The sequence below is a fragment of the Equus caballus genome, chromosome 9 (assembly GCF_041296265.1).
Source record: "Equus caballus isolate H_3958 breed thoroughbred chromosome 9, TB-T2T, whole genome shotgun sequence".
Classification (NCBI taxonomy): domain Eukaryota; kingdom Metazoa; phylum Chordata; class Mammalia; order Perissodactyla; family Equidae; genus Equus; species Equus caballus.
Window position 1 is genome coordinate 10049620 of NC_091692.1, and position 22371 is coordinate 10071990.

The window sequence follows — 22371 nt, forward strand, 5'->3', positions numbered from 1 at the left end:
TTCATTATTTATAAAGAGGAGATCATTATAGTACCTATCTCATAGAGTTCTTGTAATACAGCCATGCACCACATAACAATGTTTTAGTCAACAACTCACCTAATATATGACGGTGGTCCCATAAGATTAGTACCATACAGCCTAGGTGTGTAGTAGGCTATACCATCTAGTTTTGTGTAAGTACTGTAGGAAGAAAAATTTTTCTCTACCCTTCTAGGTTCTTCTGGATGGTCTAAGGATTAAATTGACATGAGACTGATTAACAGGAGAAAAACAAAAGTTTAATAACATGTATACATGGGAGAAACCCAGGAAAACTGAGTAACTCGCCAAAGTGATCAAAGCTCTCACCTTAAATAGCATCCTCAGCTAAAGACAAAAGAAAATGCTGGGAGTGGGGAGAGTCAGGGACTTCAAGGGGAAGGAAGGCAATTCACAGGGAGATAAGAAGGAGCAAATATTTGGAAAATAAGTGTTTCTTTGGCCACACAGAAACAGAGGGGAGCCCAACAAACACTATTTTCTAGGTTCCTCCCTGTCTACCACCCAGTTCATGTGATGCTAAGGTGATATCTTGCTTCCTGAGACAGGTTTTTTAATATGAACTCTTTTAGACAGTTAAGGGGAAGGTAACAAGAAAAACTTTGAGTCTTTTGTTTCTTAAAAATAATAAGTCTAAAATAGCCCTCCAGCTAAACAGACACGTTTTGGGGTGACACATTTTGTTTCCCTTCAGGACATTCTATGATGTTTGCACAATGACGAAATCGCCTAATGACAAATTTCTCAGAATGTATCCCTGCTGTTAAGCAATGCATGACTATAATCTAAGATGACACATTTAAAATGATTTGAAAGGTGCCTAACACCTAGTAAGTGCTCAATAAATGTAAGCCACTATCAACATTCTAATTTTATTATTATTATCATTATTTGCAGTGGAAAGAGCTCTCACTAGTAACTAGGAGATACACAAAGTTGCCTTATCATTCCAAGTTGTTTTTTTTCCCTCATCTGCACTAAAATACTACTAATATCTTAGTATCAGTTATCTATTAATGCATAAGAAATTCCCCCAAACACTGTCTTTAACAAATATTTATTGGGCCAGCCCCAGTGGCCTAGTGGTTAAGTTCAGTGTGCTCTGCTTCCGCGGCCACGATTGGGTTCCTGGGTGTGAACCTACCCCACTCTGTTAGTGGCCATCCTGTGCTGCCGGCCCATATACTAAAAAATAGAGGAAGACTGGCATGGATGTTAGCTTGCGGCAAATCTTCCTCAATAAAAAAAAATATATATATATACACACATACTATCTTGTAAGGTCTGTGGGTCAGGAATCTGGTGCGGCTTAGCAGTGTTCTCTGGCTCAGGACCTCTCACAAGGCTGCCGTCAAGGTGTTCACTGGGGCTGCAGTCATCTCAAGGCTCATCTAGAGACGGGTCCGCTTCTAAGTTCATGCTCTGGTTGTTGGTAGGATTCAGTTCCTCGCAAGCTGTTGCACTGAGGGTCTTGGTTCCCTCCGGCTGTTGGCTGGAGGCCGCCCCCAGTTCCTTGACATATGGTCTCTCTATGGGGCAACATTCCATGTTGCGGCTTGCTTCATCAAAACAAGCTGGTGAAAGGGAAAGAGAGAGAGTGGGAGCAAGAGGGAAGTCACAGTCTTCTGCAACCTAATCCCAGAAACCATACCCTAGCACTTTTGTCCCACGCCATTCAGTGAGAGAGTCACTAGGTCCAGCCTACACTCAAACAGACAAGATTACACAAGGGCATGAATACTATGAAGTGGGGATCATTAAGGGTCATCTGTAGGCTTCGTACCACAATTTATGAACTTGGCGTGGAAATTAAATGGGACTAACGCATCTAAAATTCACTGTAGAGTGCTTAGCCCATTGCAGATATTCAACTAATATGAGTTTATTCTCTCCTCCTTACTAGAATAATAGTCCTTGAAAACAAAGACATTGACCAGCGAGGCCTGCAGTACATTAGCACTCTGCTAAGCAGATATGGCTCTCACCAACCACCAGAGGAATAAATGATAAACAATACCGGCACAATTGTTCACAACTTGGCTAATACTGTCTATTTTCATAAAGTAAAACCTATGTACCTTTCAGCAGTGATTCACTGACAGTACAGAGTGTGGCAGACAGAATAATGGCCCCCCAAAGATGCCCTTACCCAAACCCCAACAACCTGTGAATAAATTACGTAGCAAAAGGGACTTTGAAGATGTAATTAAGTTAAGGACCTTGAGAGGGGAGATTGACCTAGATTATCCAGGTGGATTTAATCTTTAAACTCAGAGAACCTTCCCGGTCTATAGTCAGAGGAAGCACTCTAACTGCAGGATGGTTAGAGATACAACATTGCTGGCTTCAAAGATGGAGGGAGGGGGCCACGAGCCAAGGACTGTGGACACCTCCTAGAAGCTGGAAAAGACAAGAAAATGGATTCTACCCAACAGTCTCCAGAAAGGAAGACAGCTCCGCTGACAACTTGCTCTTAGCCTGGTGAGAACAGTGTTGGACTGCTGACCTGCAGAACCATAAGAAAATAAACATATGCTGTTTTGTAAGCTACAAGTTGGTGGTAATTTGTTACATTACAGCAGCTAATAGAAAACAATACAAAGAGAAAATACTGTGAGTTACTCATGAGAGGGATCATACACAAGTACTCTCTAAATGTTTAATGAATGTACATGGTCATTCTATAATGTAAGATAGTAAAAATCATGGAGTTTAAAAATCTCTAGTTAAATATCACAATTATGAAACACTGGGCTATTTTTTAATCACTGTATTATAAGGAAATTAGCTATCATCAAAAGCAATGAAAACATAAACTATTGTGTTTACACTTAACAAACACTTACAGAATATTTCCAATGTGGTAGATATTATTATTGACACTTTATAAACATTACCTCGTTTGGATCCATTAACCCTGAGAGATAGTTACTACTATCAGCCCGGTTTTACAAAGAACAGGCACAGGGGTCACCAGCTTGCCCCTAAAGAGTGCAGAGGTAGTAAGTGGCAGAGCCAGAATTCAAAGCCAGGCACCCCGGCTCCAGAGCCCATGCTTTTAACCACCAGTTACACTTTTTCAAAAGTCGTAACTTTATATATTCCCAATAAGTTGCTTGAGATACCTTTTCAGACACAAGTAGAATTTTTTTAATTGTGTGTATTCTGGGTTATTTTTCCCAATTCATTCATTCAACAATTAATTGCCAAGAGCTTCCTACGTCTTGGGCACGGAGGAAAAAAGAAATGAATAAAACAATGAGCCGCCCCCTAAAGAGTTTACAGTTTAGTGACACGAGACAGACATGTAAACAGATGACAAAATAATATAATAAATTCATTTAAGCAAAACTCTCTCTTATTCCCTATCAACGAGTTCATGATTTCGAAGGAAAGACAAGTGCTTACATAAACAATTGTGATACCTCAAATGCTACAGTGCAGGCACCTAACTGGTGGTAAGATACTTAGAAAAAGGAATAGTACTTGCAGAAACTGGGGTTGGGGGCATGGGGGGACACTGGAGAGTATGAAGAAGGAGAGTAACCGAGGGATGAGTGACGTGTGGACTTTTGTCCTTTAGAAAGATTACTCTGGAGAGGAGGGAAGAGTAAGCCTGAAGAGTGGTAAGGCTGGAGGCCACAAATTTGTTAGGAGATGACAAAATGCAGAGATGATAAGGGTTTGAATTAAGGCTATGACAGCAAAGATTATTAGAAGGCGGGGGGGGGGTGGGGAACGACGGTTTGGAGTGGTAATGGAAGGCCTTGTGGCCAGGGAGCCAGGACACGCCATGGGCCTCCCTCAAGGAATAATAATAGCTAGAGACCAACGAGGAGTTAGAAATGATGGCTGTGTGAGAACTAGGCAGAGGAATGGCAGGGGGCAGTAATCAAAGTTTGTGCCCTGGTGCTCTTCCAAGGAACTCAGACATTAACCGGGGGCAACGAGAGTCTGAACAAAGTGTCTAAAAAGTGTGCAATCAGATAACACTAGAAAGTAACACTGCTAGAAAGATGGAAGCCGGACTGGAGTGGGGAGGAAGCAGAGGCTGAGAAAGGAGATGGCACTGTGGTATATTAAAAAGAAAATTTTAATTTTCAGGTTTTATTTCATAAAGAGACAGAATTTATCTAAAGCAAATGTTTCTTTTTAGGACTCATGGTCACTATATCACCAAAGCATGTGTAGTAAATCCAAACGTTCAGAAATTATTTTTACCGTGTTGTGGTTCAGAGCACACAGAGGCCCTGGAACCTGACTGCATAGGTTCAAATCCTCATTCCACCACTTAAAAGCTGTGAGAAGGTAGGGAAGTGACTTCCCCATTCTGCACCTCTCTCCCTGTCTGTAAGTGGGGATAATAACAGTGCTTGTCTCCTAGGGCATTGCTGAGGACTAAATGAGTAAATGCAGAAAAAGGACTCAGAATAGTGCCCAGAACATATTACACATCCAACAAAATTTACCTGTTATTATCAACATTATTCTTCTATGCTATTATTCTATCCTGCTAAGAAATGCTGGATATCCTGCAACGCCCCAGTTAAGATGCGCTGTAGGCAGAATAAGGGCCCCTAAAAATGTCCCCGCCCCAATCCCTGGGACCTGTGAATGTGTTACTTCACCACGGCAAAAGAGAGTTGGCAGATATGATTAAGGCTCTGGACCTTGAGATGGAGAGATTATTCTGGATTATCTAGGTAGGCCCAACCTAATCAGATTCCTAAAAGATTGCAATTAGGGAGATGAAACAAGAGAGGAAAAGGTAAGAGGAATCAGAAGGATGAGGGAGTCTCAACGCACCACTGCTGGCTTTGAAGATGGAGAAAAAGGCCCACAACCCAAGGAGTGTGCATGGCTTCTAGAAGCTGGAAAGATCCCTCAGTTGATAGCCAGAAAGGAACCAGGGACCTCAATACCATCACAGCAAGGAACTGAATTCAGTCAACAACCTGAATGAGCAAAACGCCTGATTCTTCCCTAGGCCCTCTAGAAAGGAACACAGACTGGGGACACCTGGATTTTAGCCCAGTGAGATCCCAGGTGGACTTCTGACTACAGAACTGTTAAGATAATACATTGGTGTCCCTTTGAGCCTCTCACTTTGTGGTAATTTGTTACAGCAGCAATGGTAAACTAACATAATATCTACGATTAACTTTTTCCTAAAAGACTCAAATATATTGATTTAAGAACTAGGTAATATGCTAAAATAAATTTAACTTTTTAAAGTCAGCAATTTTAAACTATGTTAGGGGCATAAATCAATGTTTCCTTTACAATTCTATTATTAAATTCCTTAGAACCTACAAGTCGCTGAAAGGCTAAAAGAGGGTATCATAAATAAGATGCTATTATAATTTTTTTCATCTTTTCTTCATATTTAAAGGTACAGAAATACTCAAATTTATTTTTTTTCTTAAGTTCTCATGATTAATGGATCAATTAAGTACACTTTGATTTTTTACTAATATATTTTTAGCCCACAGCCAAGTCTTAATAAGACTCTTCATTAACATGTCGGCAGGAATATATAAATTCTAGGTTTAAAACAATTAACGTGTTGAATTTACAGAGGTAAAGCACTTACTCAAAGGCAAAATATACTCTACCTTGGTTATTATCTACTTTTTCACCGAGTCTGAATTGATACTCATTAGCTCAAAGAGAGTAAGGGCCGTGTCTGGGTTGTTCGCTTTTACATCAGCACTGCCTAGCAATACTGGCCCCCAGCAGGCTTTTGTTAAATGAACGAAAATAAATATATTTTTAAAGCAAGTATAAAAAACTGGAAATGAAGCTTCCCTGAAAGCTAGCTTACTAGCTCACTGGAAAACTAAAGAGATATACTGTATCTAGAGGGTAAATGATAAAAGCCAGAACTTAAGTATTTTTCAACAGAAATTTTTAAAATTCTGTATGCTTCCTCACATTCTTTATCAGATTTATTAAACATAATTCAAATTTCTGCACAGCCTGGTATGTTTATTATCAACAGCTATAGTGATGCTCATGTGACATAACGCTCTATGAATTCGAACTTGCTTTCTGAAAATCTCCTCTGTTTTTTTTGGTCCTTTTTCCTCCTTTCATAAAAATTAAGTGAAGCCCAGTAAATCTGTAGGCCCAGGTGAGACGTGCAACGTGGTCACCTTCCTTCACGATTGAAAGACTGGGTCTTCTTCAAAGAGACTCTCTTACCCTCTAGAACAGCACTATCCAAGATAAATATGATAACATAAGCCACATATGCAATTCTAAATTTTCCAAAACATTATTTCATTCTCATGTAATCAATATAAAACGGAATAGTTTACATTCCGTTCTTTTCGTACTATATCTTAGAAATCCAGTGCACATTTTACACGTAGAGCAGACTTCAATTCGGTCTGCTCGCATCTCAGGCGACTGGTGGCTCTAGCAAACCCTGTCCCCCTGCACCAGGGCGAGCTGTATGTCCTGTCAACTTGGAGCTCCTACCCTCTCTCACTGGTACTGTCGGTTCCCGCGGTGGCAAGGTGTTTTTTTCCTTTCACGAATTGGAGAAATCATCCTCCTCCTCTTCCTCAGGCCAAGATCTCTTTAATGCACGCAAGACAACAAAATTCTAGGTATAAGTGATGTCAACTTGTACACCTTTAATGTAAACGAATTTGAACAGTATTAGAGTTCATGAATAAGTGTTCTTTTATCTTGTCCGTAATGTTTCATATTCTGAGTAACAACTCTGTTCCCCAGGACAATTGGAAAAAACAAAGCTTTCCCGGAACCCTGCTTCTCCAGGCTCCGCTTTGACCGTGGGTCTGACAGCACAGCTGCCGAGGACCCAATGCTCCCGGGACGAGGGCGCAGGCCAGAACTCAGATGCTCTCGGGACCTACTGTGCGCAGGCAGCTCCCTTCCTGCCTGCAGTAGGAGGGCACAAGGCCAGAAAGGAGCCCCTCCTAGGACCTAATGTGTGCAGGGAGCTCCCTTCCCTGCCCGCACTAGGGGGGAGCGAGGCCAGAAAGGGGCCGCTCCAGGGACCTACTGTGTGCAGGCTCGGAACGCGCCGCCCGCAGACGCGGCCGGCCATCCTGCACAGTGAGAAGGCGTGGGCCGTTCTCACCGCCGCCACAGAACGCCCTGGGGGCCGCCCCCGACGACCCGCCGCAGGCCCCAGCCCTCGGAAGCCCGGCTCGTCCCGGGGCGGGCGCCTGCAGTCCGCGCGCCCACGAGCTCCGGGGACTCCGCCCGCCCCGGCGCGCCGAATGCATCCAGCTCGCCGGGCAGGGCCGCTCTGCAGGGCGGGCGGCCGACTAGACGGGGCTTCCGGCGCTCCCGAGCCTGAGGAGGTCGCGGCCCCCGGCTCAACGGCCCCGGGCCCGCGGCCGCCCACCCCAGGGCTCCCCACCCCGCTCCACGGGCCGTCCAGCAGCCGGCCCTCGCCCAGGGCGAGCGCGGAGGCCCGAAGCGCGGCGGCGCCCGGCCGCCACCCGGCGGCGCTGGTCCGGCGGCCAAGGCGGGGAAAGCCCTGCCCCTGGGGAGCCCGGCTTCCCCGCGGCTCCTGACCCCGCGGCCTCTTCACGCGCCGCGCGCGACCCGGCGGACGGGTTCCCGACTCTCCTGCCAATCAGATACGGCTGTCCCCCAACGGCCAGCCGACCAATCACCGCGTGCGGAGTCCTCCTCGGCTCCTCGGCTCCTCGGCTCTTCGGCTCCTCGGCTCCTCGGCCTTTCGGCCCTTCGGCTCGTCGGCGTTCGCGGTGGCTGCGCCCTCCCGGGCCTTCCGCCGCGCGCTGAAGCGTAGTTCTCGTGGGTTTAATTCCTCCTCTTCTTTTTGACACTTCCGGGTCCTGCGTCGCTCCGGAAGCTGCGAGTTCCGGAAGTCTGGGGAGTCCAGGTTCGGCCAAGAAAAGCCGAGCTTCCCAGATAATGTTTCAGAAAAAGTTGCGTGGAGCGGGGGCGTTCCGCAGACTCCGAAGGTCAGTGTCGGCCGAGAGCCGAGCGTAGAGCGGAGGCCCCGGGTACCCCTGGGCGCGCGTGCAGTTTCACGACCTTGTAATCGTCGCCCTTTGCTTGAGTTTCCCTGTTTATTGGCTTCTGTCTTCCTGCAGGAGGCAAATGCAAGTCTGATTTGGGGAAAGGCGATGAAGCCAAGCGAAACTCCTAAAAGTAGTCTTAGGATCGCACCGTTAGAAAGAGAAAAAGAAACACGAGCTAGGCTCGAGCTCCTTTGCATTTCACGAGGTGACGTTCTAGACACAAACTCCGAAATCTCCTCCTCGAACTGGGCGCCGGTGAGATTTACCTCTTGCGAACGGCTTAAGAATTCTGCAGGATCCAGACCTTACTTGCTATCTGAGCGTTCGTGTTGTGTTATATTTGGCACCAGAAAAACTGCGTGTGCTTAAGTTTCCAACATTTTTGAAAGCCTGTGAACTTAAAAAGCAGTTTTAATTTTCTTGGGGAGCAAGAGCTGTTGAGAATTTTCTTATAAAATTCCTTGCGATCAGTTTGTTATATTTGACACTGATTTCTGATAAGGAGCATGAGGATGTGAGAACCATTAGCATTTTTATTCTGGGGCCTTAAATTAAAAGTCGTTGTTTACTTATTTCTTTGGAGTCTGTTTTCCAGAAATAGAACATTTAGTGAAAGAGGTTTTCACAAAATGAGACGGAAGTTGTTAAACCTTCATGCCTGTCATGTTGTGGGATTCTGGGATGCCCCTTGAAAATTTCTTCCCTTGACAATTTCATGCAATTACAGGGAGAGTGGGGCTCCATCGCATCCCAATTTGTAGTCGAAACACCTTTCCCTAATGTGTTACCTTTAGTTAAATTTGAACAGAATAATCTTGGGACGGCTGACTTTTTGTGTTTCTTTCCCACTTATCTTCTCTCTGATCTTGCCCATATTATCAGTTACTTGTGTCCAAAAAGATTAGAGTTGAATGATCTTGAGCCAGAAGAGACTTGAAAGGAGTGAGAGAGTGTGGAATTATTGACAAAGTCAAAAAGAGAGCCCCTCATTTTTTTTTTCTTAAAAAAAAAAGGAAAGGACATAGAAGCAACAGGACATAGTAAAAGAGAAGGCTAGACTAAGTCAAGAGAATTGAGTTCTAGTCCTGACGGGTTTTCCTCTGACCACTTCTACCTCTCGGCCTTATTTTCTTCATTTTTAGAAATTAGGGTTTTAAAACTGTTCCACAGAAGAGCTCATGTAGAAATTTCCTGGAGCCACGCAGGGGAGAGACGAAGCACACAGACCCGGAGTAGTATTTCACAAGAGCAGCTATTTTGTGTGTTCTGCTTGAAAAACAGGGTTCTTGTTAAAATTAAATCTGTAACTTAGACTAGATGATCTGTTTCATTATAGCATTAAAGTTCTGTTTCTTAGGATAATTATTCATTTGTATTCAACATGCATTTATTTTTTAAAAAATAAACGGTATATGTTCACAGCAAATTCATTACTAAAAGCCACAAACATGTCTATCTTCAATCTCATTTGTTTAATAAATACAAATTTCAAGTTTACTTCTTTATGATCAGAATCATAATTCTTCGTATTCTCTTTTCTCCCTACCCTTTTAGCCGTAGAATTTTTGCTTATATTTGAAGTTCGTAATAATCTTTGCAATAGGGAGGGCAAGTATTTTCCATTTTACTTATTTGGTAGCTGAACCTTAAAGATGTCAGCAGTCTTGCCCAACATCAAATTTCTAGTAAAGTTCTGAGTCCTAGCCCCATGTTTTACTGACAGTGTGACAGAATTTTAAGATTTTCTTTCCTCTTGCACTCCACTGTGCTCAGATTCTTATAGCACAAGGAAAACAGGCCACATGCACAATCTTTATTTCCACACAAAAGTTCTGCTTGGAATCACTCGTTCCTTTTTTTTCTCCCTTGATTATCTAGGTTGGACAACCTAGGAGCAAATTGAATGTTCCCTTTATATCTTTACTGTGAAATGACAGCAGTTTCTAAACATTCCATGTTCCTCTTCAGTTCCTTTGGAATGTGGAAGAAATCTCAAGAGAAAAAGCCGGAACTGCTCCATTGGCCCCGTGTCTGTGATTCTGGCACTGCCGATGCCAGCGCTGTGATTTCTGTATGTGCAAGTGGAGGCGGGGAAGAGGATGTCTCGAACCTTCTGTCCTTCCCATTGTGGGCTGTTGATCAGCTTGTTCCCAGCCTTTTCCCATCTATGCAATCAAAATGCCCTTTTCTGTATTGCTTTTTATTCTATTTAATATGTTTTCTTTTTATCAGAGCTGTCCCTTACCTGCATGTCATACAGTGAGATAAAATTTTATCCAAGTTGCCTTTTCTTTCTTCCTACTATTAAAACACAAAACCCAAGCTCTCTAGAGTAATTCTGTTTTGATTATGCATAACCGTTCCCTTCTGGTGTCAGGTGAGTTGGCATTGCTCTACTTTGCATATACTAGTGTGTGTTCCTAATAGTTAAGTTCACACCTCACTTTTTCACCCACTTCTTCCCTTTGTTCAGATTTGACATTCTGTCTATTTGAATGGTTCTCTGCCCACGTGTACAGAATGTGGATGAGATGCATCCCAGGCAACGTGGAAACTTGACCACGTTCCTTTAACTTCTTTCCCCATCCACAGTCCTGAGAGCTTGACTGCCAGTCTGGTCGTATGAATGATCTTGAGGGAAAAAAATTTACTTTGAGCTCTGCAGGATTGAATTTGATCCGAGCTTACCAAATAACCATACTACTAACTTCCTTTCGAGTGTTCCACAATTTCTCTAGTGTTTACCAGAAATCCACTCTTTGCCAGCTTGACCTTAAACAGGTTGTTAATCACAAGCCTTAATTTTTGTCTTCTTAAAATGGACTTGATCATATTTACTGTGTTATGAAGGTTAACTGAGATGAAGAATGTAAAGAAAACATATAGTGCCTCACGGAGAATATGTCTCACGTCGTACTGCCTGCTTTTCCACACTAATACCTCTGTTCCTCTGTGGATATTTCCACATTCTCTCGAGTGCCATAAAATGTGCAATTAAAAGTGTGTTCCAGTCATTTTCAAGTCCTCAGAATTCTCTTCTTAGGCAATTAAATCCTAAAGCCATTTTCTAAATTTATAGAGTACTTAAAGACCTAGTTGCTTCGTATGTTTCATGTGGCTCTTTTTTGGGTTCATCATTGGGATGGAGTTTTTGCTGTGGTTCATAGCTGTGCTCTTAATCTCTTATACTCAGCCCCTTAGAATAGCCCCATCTGCATGTCCTGTTGTGCCATCCTGAAGTTTATGTCCATCTTTTAGGCCCGTCCCCACCCTGTCACTATAGGACACTGGTTCAGAGCATGGCTCTGCCACTTCTGGCTGTGCGAGTTTGCACAAGGCAGCTAATCTCTCTGAGCCTCGGTTTCCTTGTTGTAAAACAGAAATAATAAAAGAACCTCTTTCTTAATATTGTAAGGATTAAATGATTGAATATTTAATTTTGCAGAGGGCACTTAACTATGGTAGTTGCTTGTTAGCACTCAGTAGCCGGTAAATGGTATGAGTTTACTACAGATGTAACTCACAAGTTGGTTGAGATTGTCTACTGGAATGCTTTTCTGCGTTTTTCCACGAGTATTGCTTGTCTGTCTCACGTTTTCTGTTCTGATATTTCCACTTTCTTTAGCCTTTTCCAAACTCATGTTGAACATTACCATTTCTGCAGTTGGAAATGGCTGTTCTTTTATTTTTTTCTTCCTCTTCCAAGGTTTCCTAAAACAGTTCCTGTAAGGATTCTAGACTTTTTACAGTTGCTCTTTTTTTCCTTTAATTTTTTAACTACTGAAGAATATAGTGTGGCAGAATGACTTGTCCAGAGTCACACAGTCTTGTCTAGAATACAGAAGTAATCAGAACCAGTTTAACTCTCCTTCCCTCTATATTTGCTCAAACATCTGCTCCTTATTTTCACAATGTGCTTTCCTTCTTAAAGACTCAGAAGTATCAGCTTTCTGAAAGAGAAGATTATGAGTGCCATGCTGTTCTCTTAAAAATGTATTTGTGAAGCTAGGCCAAGGTATTGGAAATTCTGTTTTAAGGTTTAAAAAAAGGTATTTTTACATTAGTTTTAGATGCTTGAATAAATATTCTGTAAAAGCAATGGGTAAAGTGCTCAACTGTGTAACACTAGATATAGTCTTAAAGATTGTAGTATTTGAGTTGAGTTCCCTCTTCTCTCCGAAGTAAAAGTATTTCCCCTCTGCTAAGGCAAGTTACTTACCATTGTTCATCTTTTTGAGAAATTTATGCTATTTTGAAGTTTATCCTTAGGATATACTTTGGAAACATTTTTGTGTACCCACTACCACCCCCAGAAAGAAAAATTCTGTTTGGATTTGATGAGGATGGCATTTAAATTAAGAGTAATTTTTTTTTTAAAAAGAGTAATTTACAGGTCTAGTGTCCAGAACAGAATTTTAAAATTCCGTATGTTTTGTCTATATTCAAATGAGCACTATTGGGAGTTATAACATCAGACATCTATAAGCTATTGAAACTTAGTTTATATTTGATGAAACAGAGGAACAATAGACTAATGACAAATCACTTAACAAGTCTGTGGCAGAAGTGGGATTTGAACTTACAGTCTGATTTCTAGGTCTGTTCACAGTGCCAGAGGTCACAGTGTTCTAATGGGTCTCAGCCATAGCTTTTTCACTTTTGCTCGTGTTAGAAATGTGTTCTGGGAATCAGTGTCCTGTTAAATCCCTCTTTGATGCATGTCCCATTTATTAGTATTGATTTCAATACAATGGACAGTAAATCTATCTGACTACACAAAGGAAATAAAATAGTAGGGTGTAGGTTCAAAGCTTAAGATCTCCAGTTATAGAACTTTATCCACATCACCTCATGATATGAAATGTTGGTTTAAATTTTTTAAAAACCTAAAAGGAAAAAAATGAATATATGGGCTCGTCCATTTTGATTGCTAGAAGCTTTAGGATAGTGTGGCAGCAACATGGTCGTACTAAAAATTGGTTGATTATTATCGATCTAGAAAAGGACAGCCTGGCAGGGGCTGCATGGAGGGGTTTGCTACCTTAGAGATTACTGGGGAATCACATGTTTCTGCTGACAAAGTTTACAGGACTGTAAATTTAAATGTAAAAATTTTGTGGGCAGCATGCATTGACAAATATGCCTAATGGTAATACATCTCGTATGGAGAGTCTCGGAGCAGGTCAATAATAATGTGTATATTGATAGCAGCAATGTAGGAGATGTTACTTGGTATTATAGCTAAAAATCCATGTTATTCCTTTAATCATAATTACATTAATATTGACAGGCCCTTGACAATACCCACATTATTATTGATAGATTTCTGTCAATAACATGTTTTTAAATAAAATATATTCATTCATAATTTGTACTATACTCAATAAAAGCTCTGAGTACGTCCTGAAAGATCCTTCCCTCTTTAGTGAGATCCAGTCATTTGTTTTAGTTTTGGAATGTGATATAGATGACAAAGTTTTATTTGGGAGGATGAAAAGCATAAGAGGAAAGCCGTGAGTTATTTAAGGGATAAGGTTATGTATGGCTGCTCTTACTCAACGAATTTTCAGGTTTTTTTTTTTTTCTGTGAAAGAAAAGCAGTGTGACATGTCTAGTGATAAAATGTCAGCAGGAGACCTTTTTAGTTGTTTTTAGTGCTAGATCATTTTGTCTTAAACATATTTATGTGACAAGTTAATCACACTAACCCTAGTAGATGCTCTACTTTTTATCCGGTCTTGATTTTGCCTTAAATATCTTTTTCTTATAGTCTTAACTTAGTAGTATCTTTTGGTAAACGCTAATATTATTTACTGCCAATTGTACTTCTACTTAATTATTTTTATAAGTCTCTTTGCATGGCCATAAATGGTTTCCTCCTGGCTCAGTCTTTTAGAATCTTAAAGTAGTACTCTATAGTTTGGGGAGTGGAGAGGAAGAGGGTAATAGGATTGTGTATTAAAAGAATGAGATTTCACGGCAGAATAGAAAAAAGGGTTGCCTATTTTTGGCATTCTAGAAAAATCAATTTGAATTGAATCTGATGGTGTTTGTTTCAATTCAAAACAATCCCAACTTTTAAAAAAACATTAGCTTGTATTTTCTTTTAACTATTCAAGTTTGAGCCTACTTTTGTGAAACTGGATACTAACCTACAAGAAGCAATGATATGAGGATTGTTAAAACTTACTTAAATTCTTGAAAGTAAAGTAGAAATAGAGTGGCCAATAGTTGAGCGTGGATGGCAATCAATGTAAGAGTCGGGAAAGTACTGGTTTACCAAAAGAGTTGGGGATTTTTGATTTGAAAATGTGAGGACACCATAATCTTCTTTTTAATTTTCATAGTTCTCAATGAAGCAAGTTAAATTACTTTGACTTTTTCAGGAAGTTATTAGCACCTTAGTTAAGGCCCTTAAATTGTCTCAGGAGTCCTGTAACTGGGTCTCCTTGAACTGGAGTTTTTCTTTTCTTCAGTCTTATTGAACTCTGCCATCAGATTAATCTTTTAAAATGTATGTCCTTTTATGTCTTTTCTATTTAGTGATTATTCATTCCTAAAAAATCAGTGCAGTTTCCTTAAAGCCGGGTCTTTTTACAGTAGGTTGACTCTTCAACCAGTCTCTCCTGCCAACACGTTCTACTCTAGTCTAGCAGATGACTTGTTTCTTTGCTCCAGATAAAAAGCACAACCACTTTGATGGGAATTAGATAATCAAGGACGCAGCTCGTGTTGGCATCCGTCCCCATATCTCCCGGAAAGACTATGGCTTGCGCATTTCTGGGATTCGCACAGTCTGTTCCTTTGCCTTCAATGCCATTTTTCTCTTTTTCTCCCTGAGGAGTTTTGTGATCCTTTATAGTCTTTTCACATTTTGAGATCCATTCTTTGCTTCAGAGATCAATGACTGGTCCTGATTATAGTAGCATCCTTTTTCTTTAAAAATGCTTGAATAAAAGAAAGTTAACTGAGGCTTAAGTATTTGGATTGAATCCCTGGTACCCAGAGAATGCCTGGCATTTGGTAGGCACTCAATAAATATTGGTTAAATTGAGTTGCCATTTGTCAGAGAATTAGAATTCATTAAAACACAAGCTTCTTATGTTATATTAGAGAATATGTCCTTTAAAGGCATTTATGGTGTTTTCTCTATACTCTGCTTATTTGGGGCAGATGTTATTGTACAGCAGTGGAGGGGAAGAAGTTCCATTATCCGGTTAATTGAACTTCAGGTTATTTCGATTTCATCAGTTTCTTCCACTCTTGGGCACTGCCCTTCTCTAAAGCCAGCATTCTAGAATAACTACCTGCCAGAATGGGAGAAGGGGAAAGGAGAAGGAACTGAATGTAGTGTGTTGGTAAAGAACCAAGGTGAGATGCTCGTCTTGGCCTGTCTGTACCGTGCCCTGTTCAGTGAAGCAGCCTAGAGTCAGATATTATCACTGTGCGTTCCTGAGGTTTCTTTGCTTCCAGATAAAAGGCCCAACCATGTCGATGGGGGTTAAGTAACCAAGGGAGCAGGTCGTGCTCAACCCATCCCCACTCCATCGTCTCCTTTCAGATGAGATGCAGGTTAAGAGTATGATGACTTCCACTGAACCATGTCTCTGCCCTTCCCGCCTGGCCCCCATGCATGCACACATAATGGTGATATCATGTTTACTGTTTAACTGCCACAATTATATTTTAATGGTGTAGTCAGTATTTCCTGGAAAAAAATTCTTTTGCCACAGGTTCATTGAGGCATTAGTATAAGTAATAATGGAGATTTCAGTCTTTTGAAATGAGATTTGCCAAAATCAGCCAGCAGTCTTTTTCTTCTCGTGCCCATCCCTAGCCAAAGCAGCAACAATATAATAATAATACTGCTTTCCAGTTTCCAAACCACTTTCATAACATAATCTGGTTTAATCTCAACAACTTTGTGAAGTAGCTGTTATTTTCAACTTTTTGTAGAATCTGAGGCTAATGACATTTTTAAGATCACATAGCAAGTAAGTGACAAAGCTGGAACTTGAGCCCAGGGCTGATTGATTTTAAATCTGCTTTTTCCACTCTATGGCAGTGCCTAAGTAGGAAGGTAGACCATAGGAGGGGTATTCCACTTTAACGAACTAGGGTGTGTAATGGACAGTGTCTGCTCTGCTTATGACTAAAAGAAGTCACAAAATTAGTAAAATGTTGGAAAATAAAACCTAAAACAAAAAATAGAGGGACAAATTATTCATCTGGAAGAGTAAAGGCTGAAGAGTTTAATAACAGTCTTTTAGTGTAGTAAAGAGTGTTACATAGGGAGGCAATCGGGCCCAGCTGTTCCTAATCTACACTGAGGCCAGGCCTGGGGAGAACAAGAGGAAAGACAAAAATGTTAAACTATAACAGAAGGGATAAGAAAGAATTTTTTGATAATAAGGATTGTTAAATACTGGATTGGTTAGAGAACGTGCTAAGTCTCCTTTTCTGGCAGCTATTAAAAATTCCTCTCTTGACTGAATGTTCTTAAGTATGATTCCTCCAGAAACGAGGCGTTTGAAATAGATGATTCCTCTGGAAAATCACTCCCTCTGACTGGTTTCTCACTCAATGTAAGTAAGGAACCTGAGGAAGAGAGAGCTTCCCTCACCATCCCGTTCATGTAGATGCTCTCAAAATATTCAGTCAGTACATTGATTAGCCGCCAAACTACTCATTCCATTGCTTATAGAGTCAACAAACGTTTCATTGGGCAGCTTCTACAAACGCATCTTTGTGGTAGATTCTGTAAGAGTAATAAGATATTCATCAGCCACAATCTGGAGCTGAATGTGACCCGAGTATTTAAAGATACATAAATTGGCACAACTGGCCCTCCAACACAAGCCATATATTTCATCTGATACTCAACTGAATAAAAGAAACATCCATCCAGTCCAATATTGGGAGTGGGGAGGGGCAAAGAGAAGAAACTCGTAGTGTTGGACTTAATATTGATGTCGCGTACAGTCAGAGCTTTGCAACAGTACTTTGGCAGTAAGAGAGCTTCCTTTATCTTGCCGGCCACAGAATATGAAATCTGGGGAAGATGCAGAGTTGTAGACACTGTTACAGTAGAAGTGTTCCATATACCATATTCTTATGAATGATTGTAGAATTTTGTATGAGGGAAACTGAGGCAGGTCACTTTGTAGGTGGCAGGTGCTTTGAGAAATAAGTATAAGGCACTTTTCTGTAACTAGTTTACAGAAAAGTTAGGGAAAGAGATGTATTCACATGACTGAAATCACAGTACAAATGTTGGAGGGCGCAAGTGGGTGGCACAGACAGTTGCTGTCAGAGTTAAAGATGCTTGTAATGGCAGTTGGGGATAGTTATGAAGATTTCATGGAGAATGTTGAAATAGAGTGGAATATGAAGGGCAGATAGTTGAGGGCAGTGGGCCTAGTTGGTAGGGAAAGTAAGTGTTTTAGGTACCTGAGAAAAGGCATAGAGGCAGAAGTGAAGGATTGTCTGGGATTAGAGGCCTACTGGCGAATAATGGGTTATCCAGTTACAGAGAGGGAGACAGAGTCAGGCTAGGTTAGGTCTGAGAAGTTTGTACTCTACCCCAGGGATAATAGTGTGGTAAAAAAAAAGGTGATTTGGTGAGTGTGGGCAAATAATTTTGTAGATTTTGGCTTGTTTATGAGGTTTTAAAAATAATGTTTTGGGGGAGGTTTTGTTAATTAGAGAAAATTTGTAAACTGCAGAAAAAATGAGAAAAATAATCTTATTCATTGATGATTTTTTTGTGTGAATTTTGGAATTCTTTTCCTATTGAAGTAGTTTGGAAATTTTATATATTGTCTTCGAGATCCTGTGATACCATCTACCTCTTATTGGCCTAGTCATCCCTGTCCCTGCCTACCTCCCTTGCAGACTTTGGTTGGGATCCTTAAGTGAGAGTCAGGACTAGTCTTTGTCTCTGCATCCCACGCACCTAGCAGGGCTGGGATGTACGGATGCTCATAAAGTTTGTGGACTCCATGAACGGTCTCTAAACTCACAAGGACTCCTTAATGGAAGAGGGAAGGCCTGAGTCAGTGCAAGATTTGTAACAGCCTCTAGATACAGGGATGAGAACTAACCAGAAATGAGTGGCAGGGCTGGCACACAGTGTTGAGCTGTTTGGGTAATAGATAGACCAAAAAGACCATGAGTTTTGCTTTGAAATGTTCTAGCCCAGTAGTTCTCAACATTACCAGGGAACTTGTTACGAATGCAGATTCTCGGCTCCCATTCCAAGCCTATTGAATCAGAATCTCTAGAACTGAGACACTGCAGTCTAACAGGTCCTCCAGGAGATGGTGGAGGACACTCAAGTTTGAAAACCACTAGACTAGAGCAGTGAGACTGCAGAACTGTGGTGTTGAAGAGCACAGCGTGGAAATATCAAAAGCCCGAAGGTTTATGTGATATCAGTGAACATAACCAATGAAATGCCGTCGTAGCTGGAGTAGGAAAACTGTAAGAATAAGATTATTTTGTTACAAAGAAGGTTGAAAGTTTTGGACAAGATCTACCTGTCTTGTTTAGATCACTGCCTTCCTGATCTTAGCGTTTAAGTAGACCAAGTACATAGAGGCCAGGAAAGGGGAAGAACAGAGTGCTAAGGAATAGCTAGAAGAGGCAGCTAACTCAATTATGGAGAGTCAGGAGGAAGCGATGCCTAAGCCAGTACTTAAAGATTTAGTATGAGGGCTGGCCCCGTGGCTGAGTGGATAAGTTCACACGCTCTGCTTTGGCAGCTCAGGGTTTCGCAGGTTCAGATCCTGGGCATGGATATGGCATCACTCATCAGGCCATGCTCAGGCGGTGTCCCACATGCCACAACTAGAAGGGCCCACAACTAAAATATACAACTGTGTACTGGGGGGATTTGGGGAGAAAAAGCCAAAAAAAAAAAAAAGATTGGCAACAGTTGTTAGCTCAGGTGCCAATCTTTAAAAAAAAAAAAGTTTAGTATGAGGTTTTTCAGTTAAAGAATGAGAGCAGACTGTTCCAGGTGGAGAGAACACACAGCAGATGTCCACCAGTGAACTGGAGAAGGGGGCGCTTTATGACTAGAGGCCAAAGCATTAGGAATAAAAGCAAGCTGTGGGTAGGTGTGAAGAAGCTTGTGTTTTGAAAGGATTGCAGTGTGGGAAATGCACTGAAGGAGGCAAGAGGTAAGATAGACCCGTTAGATGTAATCCAGGGGAGAGATGAGAGCAGCCTGAAGTGAGGAAAAGGCTTGAAAGGGGGATGATAGAGTAATGAATGGGTTAGAAAAATATTTTGGACAAAGAACAGACCTTGGGGACTGATTAGATTTGGAGAGAGGGAAAAGGGAACTCTGTCCTCACCCCCTCCTTTCTTTCCTGTAGCTCCTGGCTGGTCTGAGGCAAGGATTTCACAGAAGAACTTGCAGCAGAAATCCCCACTGCCATCGCTAAAGGCTGGCAAGGCTTGAGGGAGCCACGGGAAAGGGGAAAAGGTGACATTCCCCAGAAGGCAGTGGGCGTGTGTGGGTGAGAAGCATTTCTGTCATGTGTCTGCTGTGAGAGGAAAAGAGCACTAAACAACCTGTTATTTAATAGTCGTTTTTATTTCTTCCACTTGAGCTTGTTGAGCGTGTCGTCTTCTGCCACGTTATCTAGGTCATCCCAATTTCAAGTACAATTTTATTTTAGAATGCATTTTTCAGTCCTTTTAACTTCTAACAAATTATATTTAACATCTTCTTAGTAAAAATCATAAAATAGCAGAATTTGAAAAGATTTTAGAGTCCATTTTGTCTCCAGCCCTTAGTTTTGTGAGTGAAGAAACCAAGGCCGAGATTAGGTGAAATGACTTGTTGGGATCACAGCTGCCACACTGAGGTGGCACTGAGCTTCAGCAGGTCCCTCCCCCTCCCTCTGTCACTCCGTGTCCTTTCTGTTCCTGCATCCTAGATTTGCCAGTCCATTAGTAAGATGTAAACCATCTAAGCTGGTCTATATACCCGACAACAGCAGCCACTGGGTGTTTTCATCACATTGGCCTGCATATAATAGGCATTTAATAAATGCATTTTGCACGAGTCAGTCATACCTACCTAACCATTAATCAGCTTTTTCTATTTCATTTTAAAAGGTTTTTGTCCCTTTAGCACCTATTTGTTTCCTTAGTGCATTTATGAAATTATCTAATTATATATTTTTACATCCGAGTTTTCTTGTCTTAGAAAACTATGATGTGTACCTTTCTAGTACCTTAATAATGACATTTCTACATTCATGTTGCTTTGTGCTAGTATTTTGTTCTCCTAACTTCATTTCCAGATATAAAATGTATTTGAGAAAGATTAAATGACTTGTTGAAAATATACCTTTGCAGTCAGTAGAAGTGCTGGAAATTAAACTGAGGGCCCGACTTACCATCCATTGCGATGTTCCACATAGTTCATCGTATTTATCAAGTTCGAATATTTCTCCATTAGTCATGTGATTATTCAGCCTTATCACTCTTAGCTTCAAGATTTTACATCTCCCGCTAAAATATCTCACCAGGAAGGATTACTTAGAGGTACATTTGTGAAAATAGGGTGCAACTTACTAAAATCTGTTCTTCTTTTGTTGAGGAGGGCCAACAAAGGATAGGAAAGAAAAGAAAGATGTAAGGGAGGAGAGAGACAGAAGATAGAGAAAGAATTTCAAGTAACAAGTGACTATTCACTGTGCCATTTGACACTGCTGAAAGGCCATCTTCTCTGTGTCCTGTGTCATTTGTGTATCAGAGTTTTCCAAGTGTAAGCCGAGCAGACAGTACAACTGTTAGATGATGCCTCTTAATTCTACTTTTTCCTAGAGACCTTCCGGGAAGGCATGGCTTCCAGAGAGGAGGGGACGAAGAGGACCAGCAGGGTGCTAAGAATCAGTCAGTTGGATGCGCTTGAACTCAACAAGGCTCTGGAGCAGCTCGTGTGGTCCCAGTTCACTCAGTGCTTTCACGGATTCAAGCCCGGCCTGTTAGCCCGCTTCGAACCGGAGGTGAAAGCATTCCTGTGGCTTTTCTTGTGGAGATTCACCATCTACTCCAAAAATGCCACTGTGGGACAGTCAGTTTTGAATATTCAGTACAAAAACGATTTTTCCCCGAACCCGAGATATCAGCCACCTAGTCGGAATCAAAAGCTCTGGTATGCTGTCTGTACGATTGGTGGGAAGTGGCTAGAAGAACGATGCTATGACTTGTTTCGAAACCCTCATTTAGCCTCATTCAGGAAAGCCAAGCAGTGTGTGAATTTTGTGGTTGGAATTTTGAAATTAGGTGGGTTGATTAATTTCTTGATTTTCCTTCAGAGGGGCAAGTTTGCAACTTTGACGGAACGTCTGCTAGGCATTCGTTCTGTATTTTGCAAGCCCCAAAACATACGTGAAGTCGGCTTTGAGTATATGAATAGGGAACTTCTGTGGCATGGTTTTGCCGAGTTCCTGATTTTTCTCTTACCGCTCATCAATATCCAAAAGTTGAAGGCCAAGTTATCTTCGTGGTGTATCCCTCTCACTGGTGCTCCTAATGGTGACAGTACGTTAGCCACCAGCGGCAGACAGTGTTCTCTGTGTGGAGAGTGGCCCACCATGCCTCACACCATAGGGTGTGAGCACATCTTCTGTTACTACTGCGTGAAGAGTAGTTTCTTATATGACATGTACTTCACGTGTCCTAAGTGTGGCACAGAGGTACACAGTCTGCAGCCACTGAAGTCAGGAATCGAGATGTCAGAAGTGAATGCTCTTTAGAAACTAAACTTGTTTCCTCTGAGGAAAACTGTGTTATGTTTATTAGTCATCCCAAGTATACGTTTAAGTGTCTTCTCAGGAGGGTGTGTGCTTCTCAGCCACGGGCTTCTGTTCCTTTCCAGGCATGACTAAATTCTAATCACTGGAAACCACATGCTTCTAAAAATATTATGTAAACAATAATGTTTTATTTTTTAAAAATATCATTGCCTTCACTTTGGATTGTCAAGAATAATGGACAGTTCTTGTCAGATGGCTACCATGAGTGCTCCTTCATTTTGCTACTTCCTGGAAAGAGGTTGGACTCTAAAAATAAAAGAATTTGGAGACTCTAGGGAGAGTGTGCATTTATTTTCAGAGAAGGCATTCTAACTTTATAGGCAGGTAACATCAGATAACAGCATTAAGATTTGCTGGCCCAGTTGTGGCTTTTCTCTGAAGCCAATTTTTAAGGGGTTTGGTCAGCCTCATTCTCAGGCAAAATGATGGCCGCCCGAAGCTCAAGACATGTTCTACCAGCTTTC

General features: G+C 41.5%; 1 protein-coding gene across 5 annotated transcripts; it reads left to right on the forward strand.

Annotated features, from left to right (window-relative positions):
• Window positions 1–7780: 7780 nt before the first annotated feature.
• Window positions 7781–22181, forward strand: PEX2 (peroxisomal biogenesis factor 2). Of its 5 annotated transcripts, none has more exons than XM_005613046.4 (3): window positions 7781–8009; window positions 19451–19594; window positions 20913–22181. In XM_005613046.4, the coding sequence occupies exon 3, from the start codon at window positions 20930–20932 to the stop codon at window positions 21845–21847; it is 918 nt and encodes a 305-aa protein (XP_005613103.2). In that variant the 5' UTR covers window positions 7781–8009; window positions 19451–19594; window positions 20913–20929; the 3' UTR covers window positions 21848–22181. The 5 variants fall into 5 exon arrangements, with proteins under 5 accessions (XP_005613103.2, XP_005613105.2, XP_070077515.1 ...); XM_070221414.1 differs by having other exon boundaries at window positions 7871–8009; window positions 19451–19560; XM_070221413.1 differs by lacking the exon at window positions 7781–8009 and adding an exon at window positions 8142–8324.
• Window positions 22182–22371: the final 190 nt, after the last annotated feature.

Bases quoted from the DNA above. Each gene is read 5' to 3' on its own strand.
- PEX2 (XM_005613046.4), top strand. From the start codon at position 20,930: ATGGCTTCCAGAGAGGAGGGGACGAAGAGGACCAGCAGGGTGCTAAGA.